Below are 15973 nucleotides of genomic sequence, written 5' to 3' on the forward strand. Positions count from 1 at the left end.
CTTGTCCTAAAGCAACATTCAGTCTACACAAAGAAGTGTGGTTTCTGATTCTGAGGGGGTTTCGTTGAAAAGCTTTCCACACCTCACGCTCAACAGCACGCTTCAGAAACGATAACTTCTGCTCTTATCAATAAACAGATCAATAGATCAACAAACAACACAGATAAACAAATCCATATCTGTGCTGCCTTCATGTATGATTCAAATCTCATTCACTCAGAGTCCTTCACAAGAGAAATCAATAGGCTGCCAATAAGGAGGGCACTACACTGACACATTCTCAGCGGGAATCTTTATTTGTGCATGAAAGACTATGACGCTGGTGTTTTATAACGGCACCGAGGTTCGGGCTCTTGTGCCCAAAGCTTATGACTAACATAGCCACTCCAGTGCATCGTGACTCAGCGGCTTTGTCATGTAAATTTACCATGACACTGCAAACCCTGGGCTAGACAAGCTGAGAAAAGTGCTTTCTCACGACTGAAATAACCTTAATAGCCCACGCTAAACAAAGCCACGCAAACAGCAGTGGCTTGCAGGCAATTCACCACTGAACAATGGCTCAGTCAATCAAACCAAGGACTAGTGATGCAGGGCCGTGCATCTAGTGTCAATGCAAATATCAATGCAGCACCCGCCCCCTTCCCCCACCCAAAGCGGCGTTATTATTAGGACAACATATTGTCTGTTATATAAAGGTGACATTACCTTCTTTCCATAGCACAGCACAAAAATAGTGACAATCTGAAATTCAAGCAAATATCTGTGGAATACTGCCCTCTGGTTGATTAGCAATGACATACTTCTGTCATTACTACTGTTAACTGGGGGACTTATTTTCAGAAACTTTTAAGTGCAGAGTTTAAATATGAAACATCTAGAACTGTCATAAACAGGCATCGTGACTGAAATCTGCCTTTCTGAAGAGTCATGAAATAACTTTCAATTTTCCACTGTTAGAAAGTGACAGAGAGAGAGAGAGAGAGAGAGAGAAAAGGCCTTTACACACAGTCAGGAGTGACGTGAAAGAGAGGGCGGAGGGAGGGGAGGGGATGGACCCAGCTGCTCAAGCTAGTCTGGTTTACTGCATCCATTCACCCAACCCCTCCTTTTCTTTTGGGGGGTGGGGGGGTGGCAAAGGTGCAGTGATGTCATCACATTTTCAAGTCGTGCAATGGATGCATGTTGACCCTGCTGCTCTTGGGGGGGGGGGGGGGGGGGGGGTGTCTGTGTTTGGGGGTGAAGGGGGGGGGGGGGCGGTCTAGTTACGACACACAAAAAACAGCTGTTCACTCCGACATATTCTCTCTTTTGTTCTCCTAAAGCAGTGTCTCAATAGGAACCAGTGAAAGGCAGTGAGTTTGCTTTGGGGTGAATACGGCACTTGGCTAGGGTGTTGTGCGAAGACGGCATTCACGCAAGCAAACAGGGAACGCAACCATTCTGCACTGGGGGTCACCAAGGTGGCTGTTCCACTTCTTTGGTAGGAACTAAAGGACGTCTCTCCACCATTAAAAGACAATGGCAAATCCATACTAATCCCCCAGACTTTGCCAACAATGGTAGGGAGGGCATTAGCGAATTACAATCACCGCTTAATTTACTGATGTGAAATCTAGGTCAAGGAGACAGAGGTGTCAGGTGAGAAGGGTTCGTTTGCAGTAACCTGTATCTGGCAAAGACACTACATTTTGGAGGAAAGAAGAAAAAAAAAGAAAGAAAGAAAGAAAGAAAAAAAGAAAGAAAATCTGGGCTCTGCAGAGAGAGAAAACCTATCAGGCCCATACACCAGAGAACAAATACCCATCTGATTACCCGCAGTAACGCTGTTTTCTCTGAATCACAAAATTACTCCTTAGTGAGGGAGCAAGGAAACTGGGAGATCAGTGCACGCTGAAAGCAGCTCATTAAAAACCTATAGGAGGTCTGACAAGGCTGATATTTCTGCCCTGAGCTCAGCGTTCCCTAATTTCAGGCTTTGCCATGACTCAGACTCGTGAGCTGACCATACGGCGGCGGTGATTGTAATTAGAAGTTGCACGCAGACCGGCGTCTCCGTGGGGATCGGCCGTCGGGGTCGCCCTTACCGTACGCCCGCTCGACAGACAAAAGGACGGGTCCTAACAAAAGTTTTGATTTTTATTTATTTATTTATTTATTTTGCAATTCATTCAGTCTTTCTTTTTCTTTTTTTTCTTTCTTTCTCTCGTAATTGCTGCCTTAAAATAATAATAATAATAATTAAAAAAAAGTTGCTGGCCCCAATTTATAGGAAATTGCAAAGCCACATAATTGCATTGCAAGTTAATACCCTGCAATGTAGTGACTTGGCTTATGGAACGAGTAACACAATATCTGCTCCTTGAATAAGCCTCTATGGTAAAGCGTCCATGCTTTTTTTTTAAATAGCAGGCAATCCATTATGAAAAACTGATAAAGGACATCTGCTCTTTATCATTTCATTAGATTTGACCTGTGGGACTCCTATCTTTTGTTACATAAGCACATACTACAAAGATATAGTACCACACTTTAGTCTAGTTCTCATGCATGGTGTTAAAGCAATTGTACATAAATGCCTTATAATGTGTGGTAACACTTTGTCGTGGACCTACATAGAGATGCGTGTGCATAACGACTCATTAGCCCTTGACTTTTGACATCGATGTATGAACGAAACATTTTAAGTTCCCCTTGACGTTTATGCACATCATGGTGAAACTGGGCAATAAACTTTATTACTTTATTACTAATAAATTATTTATGAAGGTCTCACTCAGAGTATCGCTACATAAAACAAAGTGTTCAGTACTAACCCTCAAGAGATTCGTGTGTATGTGTGTGTGTGTGTGTGTTTGCACTCAAGTCTTATCTAGTCATTGCGTTCTGATGCAACACTCTGCAGCGATAACAACTTTGCCATGAAGCTTGAAACGTCCCTCATTTAACAACATAAATATAACTCTCAAAGTGCGTCTATCTCAAACGTACGCTCCACTAACATGGACATACAGAACAGTAAAATCACCAGATTTCATCATACACCACCATACACCACCAAGAAATCTCCCCAATCAAGACAATAATCCTTTTATAATCCATGTGTGTGACAGGCATGCATTTCTAAGTGTGTTTTTGCTGGGGCTCCTGGTCTGATGGGTTGTCTTTAGAAGGTGTATGTAGGCGTCAGCATGCCAACACAGCATTTTAAACCTTTTGTTTCATCTCATTTCCAAACTGACAAAACAGGTTCAGCAACAGTGTGTGAGCATTTCCAAACCAGTGTACAGTTGCTTGATACACATAATCCTTGCTTGTTTTTTGGTTTTTTTTTTTCTGCTTCTTGCATGCTTATTGCTGAAGGAGTCATGTGTCACTTTAAACTTTTATGTAATTGTTGCGGAACACACTCACACACACAGACACACACACACAAAAACAGAAACAACAACAATAACAACAACAACTATATTTTGCAGATAGCTTTATAATGATGACAAAGCCCATTATGATGAGGAGGAGGAGGAGCAGGAGGAAGATGATGATGATTCTTATTGCTGTTGTTGTTGTTGTTTGCTGTGTTTAATGTTTGGGCTTTGTTACAGAGATCATCTCACCTGAGTGGTGCTGTTTTTGGTCCAGGGCAATAAACACTCTGTGACTAGAGAGGACACATTAGAAGAGAAGAGCTCTGGAAAAGAGTTTGGTACAGGCGAAGGCAGCAATTCCTCCCCCTCTCTACTTTTCCTGGGGAGAGAAAGAGAGAGAGAGAGAGAGAGAGAGAGAGAAAGAGAGAGAGTTTATAAAACCTGCCCTGACATCCTCCAAGCAGCACAAAATGCTAACCAAAACAATCATCCATCCTGTGAGACAGGAGGGAGATGATGTCATAGCGATGACATTGAGAATGGCTGCAGCACACTGTCTCTCTCTCTCTCTCTCTCTCTCTCTGCAGCTGCCAGGCATGACATCATCCACTCTACCTGAAACTGACCTCACTGCTCATTCAAACTCAAGTGTTTGAGTAAGTGTCAAGCTGAGCCCCCCCCCCCCCCAACCCCCCCCTTGTCTTCAATCCAGTATGCTCCACTAAACTCCATCAGTCAATTTGGGCTTGTGTTGATAAAACAACACATTAAACGCATCCTGTGTGATTTCTGGCCGTACGCTTCCTAAAGGACTGTTCAGAACATGCAGAATGCAAAATACTGCTGCACAATTTTCTGTGAGCAAACTGTGCATGAAATAAAGGAGACCAAATGTTCACAGCCTCCCTGCAGGCAAAAATCCCAGTCCGTGTACACAGTGACCTATGACCTCAAGATGTACCTAAGTGCAAACACAAGGACACACTGTGTGTACCTTATCATTCCTGCTAGGCAGATAAGCCATTCTCTGAGCAGAGGGACTGATGAGAAGATGAGTCTGTGTGTGTGAGTGTGTGTGTGTGTGTGAGAGAGAGAGAGAGAGAGAGACAGAGAGACAGAGAGAGAGAGAGAGAGAGAGAGAGAGAGAGAGAAGCCACACATAGGCATACAGAAGCTAACAAAGTAAATAAGCTAACTATCACACATGTCCTCTGAACTTATTTCTTACACCAAGTCTCCTAAGTATCTGTTTACTTAAACATTGTTCCACAACATTAGTGAATGCGCAGTTTTGATTGGTCAGTGAATGGTCATTATAATAATAAGTAGAATTGTCAATGAATCATTGTGTCATACACTTTTATATCACTCAGCATAAATCAATTAGAGAGTTTCAAACTATTCATTTATTTGTTGCTTTTTTATCACTATTGTTGTCATTAATATTTAAATGCAACCATTCATGAATAACGTAAAGTTTGCTTGCTTCTTCATGCTTGCACTTGCTGACTTATAATAGCCGTTTTTAGGGTAATCAGCCTTGAACAAGTCATGAGGAGCTTGTCTTAGCAACACACAGTATCACATTAACAATGAAGGGAGCTAAAAGCCAGACGATTGGAGCGCAACAATATTTTGTCTGAGAAGCTTCTATTAAATTATTTAAGGCTATAATCGATCATTTGAAGTTTCTATCAACTTATATGTTGGAATGTGTAGTTACAATGTAGCTTGTCTATTTTGGTCTTCTGTAATAATCAACTGATAATTCCACATGTTGTACATATAGATAAATGTATAAAGGAGCAGAAAGTTATATGAATAAATTAGTGCACGGCTGTTGCCCGGGCCTGACTATAATCTGTAACTGAGTCCACTGAGAATTTGAATATGTCCTAATGAAAAATCTGCCCATTCAGATTGCTGACGTGTTTCAGTGTTGTTGTATGTGGGAAAACTCAGATGGAGCAGTATAGTATACATGAGCCTTGCCTGAGCAGGACTAGGCCAAACAAGAAGACGCAAGGCCAACATAATGGCCGTCGTGTTGTTTACCCTACAAACGGGAAGAGCGCCCCCCCAAGAAATCTGCTCGGAGCTGAACGGGTAGTTACGTCTCTGTGTGAGAAATGTTTGGACTGACCAACACTCCAATCCTGACTCTAACATCGAGAAAAAGTATAAAATCTACGATTTAACAGTGTTTATGCCCAAAGGCCTTGAATGCCAAAATTCTCCCAACGCTTTGACATATCTTAACCATTTCTGTTAGCATACCAGTTACTGAGTTACCAATTAGAATCCGGAAGGCAACAGGTGCTTGGTTTGTGTCCAGGTCCTTGTATCTAACGTCAAAAACCAGGTAAAAGGTGTTCTGGGATAGTTAGACACTGACCGCGACTGTTTACCAGTACAAAGTCTGCAACGATTTTTTTTTTTTCAGAGGGACTCCAGTGCCTAGCAGCCGTGAGCACAAAGGCTGCACTATTCTTCTGTGAGAGAGCACATTGCATGTACTCACCCTGATCACGTATGTTAAAAATTAACTTTGAAGAAGTAAGTTACTGTATCAACTCGGACAGATACACAACAAAGCAGCGGGGGATACTCAGGAGCTGCTTAGTGCATAGTGTACACACATGAACAAACACCGAAATCATGATTTTCATTTATTTCTTTCTTTCTTTATTTTTTTTTTAACAACGTTACAAGTACGAACTGTCCGTGAAGGAGAGAACGGGGAAGGGAGAAAGAGAGGGAGTAGTATTCCCTACCTGTTTCCCTTGCAAGGGAGGGAGGTCCTGTAGTTCTGAGCAGAGGGAGGTTGTAATGGAGAGCGGAGGGGAATGAGTGTGGGACTGGAGAAACCACTCACATTTCCCTGTGCACTGCGAAATAGTGCCGCTTTCTCTCCAAAGCTGCCGGCGGGGTGTAGCTCCTCCAACCTCTTTCTCATATCACTCATGGGGACCGGCTAAATCCACCACTTTGGCATCATCTGGGACAAAAAAAAAACGAGAGAATCGGGCCGAAATTCATACCCAGTGAGTCTGTAAATGTTCATGTGTGCGCGTGTGTAAAGCGTGGTGCTCCTCGTGTAACAGTCTACACACACACACACACACACACACACACACAAGTGCAGTGTCTCACGCTCTTTCTAACACACACACATACACACATACACACACACACACACACACATACTCTCTCACACACTACCACACACACAAGTGCAGTGTCTCACGTTCTCTCTCTCTCTCTCTCTCTCTCACACACACACACACACACACACACACACACACACACACACACACAGATGTCTTGCAGGCTGTCTCAGCACTGTGAGAGAGCTGGTCCCTCCTACCAAAATATGATCCACCACAATAAAGTTATTTTTAAACGCAACAGTCCCAAATGAGCCCTCTTAGCCTTCGTGCAGAACCCCATTCAAATCCAAACAGCTCTTTTGTCCCTGCGGCTGTGGTTCTGCTTCAAAAGCTCAGAGCTATTCCACAGTTCCTAATTTTTTTTTTTTTTTTTTTTAGGAAATCTTAGCTCTGTTTATTCTTTTTTTTTTCCTGTTTGTACCTGGAGAACAGACCTGAGCGACCAGCAGTCCTTTCACCAAAGACGCCTCATTGCTGGTATGCAACTTTATTGTGTAATTGGTCCTGGAGGTCTGCCAGACAGTAAAACCAACTGTTCCTTTGTCACGGACTTCGCACCACAGTTTCCACTGTACTTTACACTCGCTCTCTTTCTCTCTCTCTCATACACACACACATACACACACACACACACAGGGAGAGAGACACACTCACATATGCTTTGCCAAGAGCATGTGTTAGCTCAGAGTACCCTGCACAGTATTACTCAGCTGTGATGAGGGTACCGTGAGTCCATGAGCACACAGTGTGTGTGTGTGTGTGTGTGTTTGTGTGTGTGTGGGCGGGGTAGTTAATATGAAAACACCCGTCTCAGAGACAATGACCCCTGGATACTGGGACAATGACTGCTGGTTATTATAATAACATCTGACTTCATAAACACTTTATTTTCCTTCATTAAACACTGAAACTCTGGTTCAATGTTCATCAACACAAAGCACAGAACTAAGCACAAGACCATAAAGAATAAATCAGAATAATCATAAAAGTAATGTCAAAAGTATTTGAGGCGTGGTCACACACACACAAACACATCTCTATTATCGCTGTATCTCTCTGTCTGTGGCCTTTAGGAGTAAGAGAGAGAGAGATAGACAGAGAGAGAGAGGGACAGAGAGAGAGAGAGGGAGCGAGAGAGAGAGCGAGAGAGAGAGAGGGAGAGAGAGAGAGAGAGAGAAGGAGAAAATGGGAAAGAGCGAGGGTGAGTCCCAGTGAGTGAGAGAGACGCAGAGAGCTGATTCCCAGCATACGGAGATCGGCCATCTGTGAAGGAGCCTCTCTGTCAGTGTTGTATAAACAGGACAGAGCAATTAAATGGAAATCAGGGGCATCAGTATTACCTGGGCCTGTGTTAATGTGCTCTCAGCCTAAAGAGGCACAGGAGCACTGTTCTGGCTGTCTTAGGTTACCCCTTTCACTCAGATATTGTCATATAGAAAAGGTCCCCTCTCAAGGGAGCACACTTACTCAAACTAACACAATACCAGCAAAAAGACAAAATGGAATATAGCTGCATATGTTATAGAGGAGTGTTTGTATAGCTCTTAAGATAGCTCTTAAGGATGGTTAATGGGGGGTGGGGTGAAATGTGTTGTGTGTGTGTGTGTGTGCGTGCGCGCATGTGTGTGTGAGTGCGTGAGTGTGTGTGTGTGTGTGTTTGTGTGTCTGTATGTGTAGGTGTATATGATTGTGTGTGTGTGCGCGCGCGCGCGTGTGTGTGTGTGTTTGCATGCGTGTACGTGAGTGAGGGCCAAAGCACTGCTAAGTCCGAGACAAGGACACGGCGGCCAAGCAGCGTGAGCTGTCCAAAAATAGCCCCTGGACTGAGACACATTCTTCGGCTATCAGTCAATGTAAATGCTTTCTAATTACACGTATAAGATACACATTTACCAGTATAAGATGAGAGTCAGAGCTATTTTAGTTTCAGTTATTGCTGCCTCATCCATACCTCTCCCCATAACAACATGTCTGACAAGATAACTGAAGAACATATGGTATTACCACCATGCTGACTGTACATAAAACATTCAAATGATGAAAAAAAAGGGAAAATAAGAGGAAGGAATGAGAATTAAATAAACACCGTCTCTTATAACAGGAGTTCCTACGACAAAGGCCCTAGGTTTCCCAACACTCACTGCAGACACTGTGTTTGAATGTATATCTGTATTACAACGCTTCCTGAGGCTATGTCGCAGTTTTAAAAGGTTCAGCTGCTAAATCAAAGTAAACATTCACACAGTTATCTAACACCCAGAGTCACTGCATCAACATCTCAGTATTAGAAAATTGTCCTTATATAGTTAGGTAGGGTGAGAAGAAGGGTTTTATTTTTTTCTTTTCGTTTTTCGGTTCTCTGCTGGTGAAAATAAGAATGGAAGAGAACTCAGCAGAGAGGGGGGGGGGGGGGGGTTCTGCTCCGTATGCTTACACAGGGGCCTGCAATCATCTGCCCAGTTACAATCGAACTAATACTCTTCCTGCGCTCCCTTAACACAGTTCCCTACTCCCTAATCTCTTTCTCTCTTTCCTTACAGTTTTATCTCTTCTGTAGCCCCTTTCTCTCTTTCCTCACAGTCTTACCTCGTCCCTAAACTTCTTTCTCTGTTTCCTTACAGTTGCACCTCCTCCCTAACCTCTTTCTCAGTTTCCTTATAGCTTTACCTCCCTAACCTCTTTCTCTCTTTCCTTATAATTTTACCTTATCACCAACTTCTTTCTCTCTTTCCTTACAGTTGTACCTCCTCCCTAACCTCTTTCTCTGTTTCCTTATAGTTTTACCTTATCACCAACTTCTTTCTCTCTTTCCTTACAGTTGCACCTCCTCCCTAACCTCTTTCTCAGTTTCCTTATAGCTTTACCTCGTCCTTTACCTCTGTTTCTATTTCCTTATAATTTTACCTGTTCTCTAACCCCTGTCGCTCTGTCCTTGTAGTCTTTCTTATTCTCTATCCCCCTATCGTTGTCTAATCCCCAACCCCCCACCTCCTTCCCTCTGTCCTGTAAAACTCTTCCCTGCACCCCAAGCCTCCTCTATTCTCATCTGACCCTTTGTCTGTTCACTAACACCCTTGTCTTTTTCCCTTACCCCCTTCCCCTGTTGCCCCCAAAACTCTTCCCTGCCTTCTAACTCCCTTCTCTCACTAACTAACCCATCTAAAGGGACCTCAAAGCTAAAGTAACACGACTCCATTTATATCTGAAAAAGACCCTGCAGTTGGTTCAGAGCTGTAAATGTTTAAGGGGCTTTAAGCCATGGAAAAAAAAAAAAAAAAGACAGATTGGAACAGGACCAGCATCAAGGAGCTTCTGGTCTTCTTTCCCCACTAAACACTAGGCCACATCGCTCTTAACTGTGACATGTGAGAAGTCACATACAGATTATAAAGACATGACAAAGGAAACGTTTGGCAAAGTCCATTACTTAGCAGTAAATTCTGTCTCAGAGAGGATGGAACACAGAAACCCAATAAATCAAATAAGCGCACTCAACAGGTTACATAAGTTTATTTAAAAAAATAAAAATAAAAAAGACACAACGAGTAACATAAGTTTTCTTCACTGATACCGATACTAACTATCTGGTGACATATTAAATAGCCAAGCCATTGTTAGCTTAGCAATCAGCAGCCGTAATAATCACTGTACTAATTGGCCTCTACAGGGAATATACTTTTTCACTATTTTCAGCTGTGCATTCACACAGCTCTACACCCTGCAGGTTGGACAGAGAAGGTTATTCTTAGACCATCACGTAGAAACGGAATTGCGCGTTACAAACTAAGAGCTCCTTACGCAGTTCCACATTCGTCTGACCTTTACGAGACAAAGTGCGAAAAGCCAACGACTGTTTGACTGGACCACACACGCAAAAAGCTTTGTGGTATGAAAGTTGCCTTGAATGCAGGTAGACCAAAGCTGGAGTCTCGGTCTATCCCTAAATATAACTGTCAGGCTAATCTTTTCCTCGCCCTCAACTGAAAAGTCCTCAACATGAACTGAAAATCTTCAGAAGAAGAACTTGCTGGAACGTCTCCTCTCTAGAAACCAATCTAACATTTTTGCTCCACCAAAACTTCCACTCAAGCACCGAGACAGAAAGCCCAGTCCTTAAAATAAATTGTCAGAGCATAATTTGAATCAATGCATGAACATTTACAAACCTATTAACTGTCTGGACAAACTACTTGTAGGAGCCTAGTTTTGATTAAATATTTGGGTTAAGAATGGCCACTTATACATCTTCTTAAAACTCAGGAGTCTGAATGTCCATGGCCTCTAAAAGATCCAAGGCAAACAAATTGTAAAGAAAGAAAATGTTCTGCTGGGTAGTAAAAAAAAAAAAGAGTAGACAGGTGTGTGAGGGGTCAAAACAAACTTATTCACATTAAGCCACACACACACATACACACACATACAGAGAGAGAGAGAGAATACGTTCTGAAAATGCAGAATCTTAATTGAACAGCCTTACATGACAACCTGTGTAACTGCTTGTTATTTTTTTTTTTAATGCACAAGTATGGATTCATACAATAGCCACCTCTTCAACCAAGCGATATCATAGCATATTTAATAATCAAATTAAAATGTCTGACTTTCTAGAAACATCCTCTCAAATCTTAATTATGATCATTACCAAATTATGATCCATAAATTTTGATATCTTGGATTCAGCTCATCATAATTAACTATAGTATATTCCCACTGTGACAATAATCAGCAAATAAGACCAGCCATTCCTAGTCCTGTTCCTTTCCCTGAGACTGGCAATGTTAGCGCATTCTCCATACAAGCATGCCAGAGATTTCCCAGCGGACGGCTGGAGATGAGGTAATTTCTGAATGCGGTACAATATTATCTGGAGATGAGACTGCCAACACACACACAGTATTAGAGCTCTCTATAGCTGAGGGCTACTGCACAAAGTTTTCGAGAATAATTACAACTTAAGATTTCCATAGTTTTGCAGAGATTACTGGGTAGCCTTACCAAAATTGTGTTATTTGGTGGATAAGAGGGAAAAAAACTAAATACACAGTTTTAAGCTGAGTTTAAGCTCCACCTTCTAAACTGGAGTGATTTACTCAAATCTGTCTGCAAGAGTGTTTGTCTTCTCAAATACGGAAACCAATACGACAAGTTCAACTGTAGCAGCAAATATAATAACTGAAGCTGTCAAAGAAGAAAAAAAACTTCTGAGAGTACTTTCACTTTACACAATCAACAAACAACATAACAATAAGACACAGCAACCAACAGCAAACTCTCTGTTATTTCATGGGCCTATGAGAATGTTAACCTCTTTATAGGCTGTGCCCAAGCCACTGAAATCTGTAAACTAATCCTCCGTGAATCAAGGTTAAAGTAGACTGTAGGCTTCAGTGAGCCCAGATTTACTGAGGTGCTTTGGGGAACAGTTTTGCCAAATGAGGCAAGAAATGAGGGGGGGGGGGGGCTTATAGAATGCGCTTTCTCTAAGAAAAATCCTTCTTTAAAAAGTATAATCCCTAACAGAGTGTGTTAGAATAGCAGTTATGTTTTCCTATGAACAAACGAATAGGAGCTAAGAGACTGATGGCTGACAGATTGAACATGACAAAACACACAGTATTATGTGCACTCATTACAAACATTCTGAACTGAGCAACAAATCACTCGATTCTACTTCGAACAAGTGAAATGAGTTCACTGTTTGAAACGGTATGGGTTCAAACTGAAAGATGTCTATCACGTGCCCTTTCACTTCATTGCATGAACCTCATTACACAAAAGACGTACGGGGGTGGAGGGAGAAGAGGGGGGGTAATTATAGTCTACCACGCTCCAAAACCCTAACTACAGCGTCTGGTGGTCTCCACCACAGTCATTAGGCTAAACGGGGGGGGGGGGACGTTATTAGCTGTAATATAGCATTAGCATGTGTTCATGCAAAAATACACATTTAGCCAGTCGAGTTGTGAGTGTGTGACCCAGTGCTAACAAACTCGGTAAAGGCTATGAGACCCATTGTGTTTGGACAGAATGCACAACAGGGCTTATTGCAGAAGAGGTGCTCATCTCCCTGCGTATTGTCACAGCTAAATGAAACTACATCAGAGTGGTCCTTTTCATCAAAGCTAAAAATAGGACTATACTCTTCATTTTCAGCACTTCAAAACACACATCGGAAAATCGAAACCCACAAATTTCCAATTCATCCAAAAACCAGGCACACACCTCTTTAGGTACAAGTACAATTCACATGTTATGTTTCACTGTAAACCTCTAGTAATATTTTGCTCCAGCATGAAGGCTACGCACATATAAGGAACATGAATTGGCGGAAGAACATTTTGTTGCATTCGATGTTCGCTGTCCAGAAGAACTGAAGGGAAATCAGAAAAATATATTTCCACAGACACAGGTATGGGTTGGGGAAAGGGTGATCTCAGGCAAGCTTTAGAGGGTTGAATCTAAACGGGATTTGATGGCTCTCGTGTCCAAATACATCCATCACACAAATAAAATTATTTGTAACCCATATGAACTAGAATAATTAGTGAGATTAAACGATTACAGTGGATATTAATAAACCTGTAGGATTTGTGCGTTTTATAAAATTGCATTCATGTTTGCTCTTCTCGATCCTGCCAATAGGTGGCAGTGGTACAAGGGATCGGTCAAAGGCAGAAATATCAGATATTCAGGTATAATTACCCAAAATAAAACTAAGTCGAGCTCTTCAATCGCATACTAAACATTATGTCTTTATCTTAGTTAAAATGGTACAATGTTTTAAAATTATTTACAAATACTGCATCTCATTTTGCAATATTTGTTCATTATATATAACATATAAACTAAGTGCCAATGCACCAAAATATTTTCGCTTTTAAAGTTCTAGTAGGCTACCCGACAGCTTTTTTGTCACCAGGCTATTTTGCACGGTCTCTCTGAAATAGGATATGCATGACAAAGACGTGAAGTTACTCGTACGACAGTAATACACACATATGATACAGGCTAAAGTGGGTATTCTTCAATCCCATTTATTATCTGTAGGCTAATACAGACAGTTTCTTTGTAAACACGTCAGCTAGTTCAAGATTAACTGCAACTCTCTTACTAGTCTTAAAACAATACGAAAGAATAACACTTTCAGCCCTGCCATTCCTTCAAACCCACCAGTAAGTGTCCTGAGTTCGCCTTTGCTGACATATGCATATCCCAAGCTGAGCGTAAAACAAGAACGAACGGAGTTCGAAACATGTTGGATTTTTTTTTCACCTGTAATCATTACTTTAGCGTTAATTCCAGCACAGATTACACTTGCATTATATCACAAAAGAACGTTCTTTGTTTCAAGACCATGTCCTACTCTACTGTACCTGATTGTCAGCAGAGTTGGGAGGCGCTCCCGCTCTCTCCTGCATCGCTGCCCGGTAAACTGCTCTGGTGCCTTATTTCATACGTACCCAGAATAAGAGGCGCGTGCTTACTCATGCATTTACACTACGTCACGTTATTGTCAGAAGCCTCAAAGGTGGAAATATGTATCATACACAAGAGGTAAGCTACTATTCATCTGATTTGCTTGTTATAGACAGATATCATTCATCACAGTGGGCAAAAGTCTAAGGGAGTGATCTGATAATACAACATGATTTTAAATGCATTCACCCACACATGACCGAAGCTACCCCCATTTCAAATATAGTTGCAAGCACCGATTACAGACAAATGATCAAATTACTATATTACAAACGGATAAATTATTCATGATTTTATGCTGCTTGTCGATGACACTTAAGCCTGCCAAGCAAAAACAGTAGGCTGCCAAGCAAACTGAAGCATCTGTACACTTCAACTTCGAAGGCTGCCTGAGGTAACTGTGCTGTTTAAAAAATGCAAAGAACGAACGAAGATGAGCAAAATTTTATTTTCAAATACTGTGCATACCAGTATTTTATTTCCTTCCAAACAGTGGTGCGAATTAAAAACTCCTCATGACAACAGTGTTGAAGTGATATTTTAATAGACAGATGTGAAATCATCTTTTACAAACATTACAGCAGATTTCTCCATACCCATAAGCATACCAGTGTCTTCTCTCTTGGGAACAGCTTAGTTGACAAGGTCTCACGTAATATTAGTGGTGCCTTGAACTGCTTTTGTGTATGTACATAATTACAGCATAGGTTTGATGCAACATGTATTTAAATACACATTATTAGATAATGCTTATATGAAATTTGAGTATTTATACTCTGGGAAGTACCACACATCTGTTACACAATTGACATCAACTTATTCAGAGGAGAGACATAGTTGTTCGTGTTGTGATGTGTATGGCCACTTACAGCTGACTGAGTGAAAACTGAATTCTTTAAGTACCCTTTTCACATTGGTTTACAATGAGATCTTAATTTTCTCTGCCTAATAACTTAAAAGAAAAAAATACAAATAAAACAGCCCTTTTTTTTTAAATCTGTATCTATACATAATTTATGGAAAATCATGAAACAACCTATCCCCAAAAGATCCAACATTTAATATGGCTTGTGTGCCAAAACACAACATAATTTGTAATATCTTAATATAATCATTTCAGAACAAGAAATTAAGTAACAGAATGTATGAGACTATATCCGTCTAAGTGGATTCCCTGCTGTAATAAACATAAAGGCTACTCCGAGAAGGCACTGTGGATGTTGGTGAATGTACAGGGTAATGTCATCTGTTCCTCTCCTTAACACTTTGCCTTCGGCGAACACTCAACATCAGCAACATTCCTTCACACACATCAGCTCCCTGGAAAGAGATGAAAAGAAAGTGTGAGTTTTATATTTCAGGCTGTGATTTCTTCTCCGCATTTCTGAGGGACACCACATACTACAGAGTTTTGTTCTGGACCCTGCACTTATTCAAGAAAACAAGGGTCTGAAAAAAATCTCTAATAAGATGACTCAAATGTCGTAGTTAAAAGCGCATGAGCTGAATTAAAACAAATATAATCAGGGTATAGAGGCCCTGTTCTGTATGAACCGAAAAACACTGTTTTGGGTCATTCATTGGATCTACATGGAAACATAAACCCAAGATACACCAGTCAGACACACTCACTGATGGCGGTCTGATTGATCTGTTTTAACAAGACCCATCCAGTCCACATAGAGTGCTGTTCTGGGTCAGGTCTTTCTGCTCTGTGGTCTGGACCGGAGCTTCACTGGCCGGGCTGCAGTTCGGGTCATCTGCTCCCTGCAGTCCAATGCTTTTGTCCTCTGCTTTTGCACTATTGTCCATCATCTGTTCTCAGCAGGAGGGGAACACACAATACAAACTTCTGTTAAAGACTCAGAACTGCATGTACTCACAGGACAGAGAGAGTGGACCTAGAAAGAAAAGACAGCTTTGCCCTGTGTTATACACAGACTGTGTCTCTCCCTCTGC

General features: G+C 41.5%; 2 protein-coding genes across 3 annotated transcripts in view; both read right to left on the reverse strand.

The window, feature by feature from the left end:
* grb14 (growth factor receptor-bound protein 14) overlaps positions 1-13977 on the reverse strand; it is a 39139-nt gene extending 25162 nt beyond the window's left edge. The window contains exons 1-3 of one of the 2 annotated variants that reach the window (XM_030785754.1): positions 13912-13977; positions 6143-6366; positions 3618-3747 (exon numbers count right to left, since the gene is read on the reverse strand). In XM_030785754.1, the coding sequence (XP_030641614.1) occupies positions 3618-3747; positions 6143-6333 (321 nt within the window). In that variant the 5' untranslated portion in view covers positions 6334-6366; positions 13912-13977. Of the gene's footprint in view, positions 1-3617; positions 3748-6142; positions 6367-6959; positions 7122-13911 lie in introns of those variants that run through there. The other variant, XM_030785755.1, reaches the window with a different exon arrangement.
* Positions 13978-14541: 564 nt separating this feature from the next.
* cobll1b (cordon-bleu WH2 repeat protein-like 1b) overlaps positions 14542-15973 on the reverse strand; it is a 28344-nt gene continuing 26912 nt past the window's right edge. Inside the window, exons 14-15 of the mRNA XM_030786643.1 lie at positions 15647-15829; positions 14542-15334 (exon numbers count right to left, since the gene is read on the reverse strand). Coding sequence (XP_030642503.1) covers positions 15671-15829 — 159 coding nt within the window. The 3' untranslated portion in view covers positions 14542-15334; positions 15647-15670. The remainder of the gene's footprint in view (positions 15335-15646; positions 15830-15973) is intronic.

Source organism: Chanos chanos, chromosome 10, assembly GCF_902362185.1.
Source record: "Chanos chanos chromosome 10, fChaCha1.1, whole genome shotgun sequence".
NCBI classification, from domain to species: Eukaryota; Metazoa; Chordata; class Actinopteri; order Gonorynchiformes; family Chanidae; genus Chanos; species Chanos chanos.